At 45.9% G+C, this 597-nt stretch overlaps 1 protein-coding gene across 1 annotated transcript in view; it reads left to right on the plus strand.

The window, feature by feature from the left end:
• Nucleotides 1-597, plus strand: part of LOC116693485 (septin-7-like) — a 50,727-nt gene that overhangs the window by 38,930 nt on the left and 11,200 nt on the right. The window contains 1 exon segment of the mRNA XM_032522489.1: nt 363-480. Within this exon segment, the coding sequence (XP_032378380.1) occupies nt 363-480 (118 nt within the window).

A 597-nucleotide genomic window follows, 5' to 3' on the forward strand; every position in this document is an offset into this window, starting at 1 on the left:
ACCGCTCTACCACTGAGCCACAGCCCCACGTCAAATCGCCGTGAACTTGTTTTTGGGTGTTCACGTTTTCAAAGACATTAGTCCACAAACTAATGGCTGACGTCACCGTGGCTACATCCACTTCTGTCATACAGTGTACGGGGGGAGTAGAACAAACAGTCCAAAATTAAAGAAACTATTTTATCTTAGCTTTCACACTAGTCTATATCCACAATGTTAAATTAAAGCCTTTATTATACGTGTTGTACGTGTCCTTATTTCACCGAGGGTCGGAGAGAAACGTATTTTAAATTGCTCTGTACGTCTGGCACATATTGCATAACTGACCATATCGTTGACTTGACTTGATCTTTCCACCTCAGGAGAAGATGCCGCTGGCAGTGGTCGGCAGCAACGTGGTAATCGAGGTGAACGGCAAGAAGGTCAGAGGTCGCCAGTACCCATGGGGCGTGGCAGAAGGTAGGTTCACGCAGGTCCACTGTCAGAATGGTAGGACGCGGCTTCCAATTAACTCAAAAATGTACCAGAAAAGAAGAGTGCACACTTTGAAAGTTCACAAGGGGCAGCAGATAAGCTTTTGTGTGTGTGTGTGTGTGT

This window comes from Etheostoma spectabile, chromosome 8 (assembly GCF_008692095.1).
Source record: "Etheostoma spectabile isolate EspeVRDwgs_2016 chromosome 8, UIUC_Espe_1.0, whole genome shotgun sequence".
NCBI lineage: Eukaryota > Metazoa > Chordata > Actinopteri > Perciformes > Percidae > Etheostoma > Etheostoma spectabile.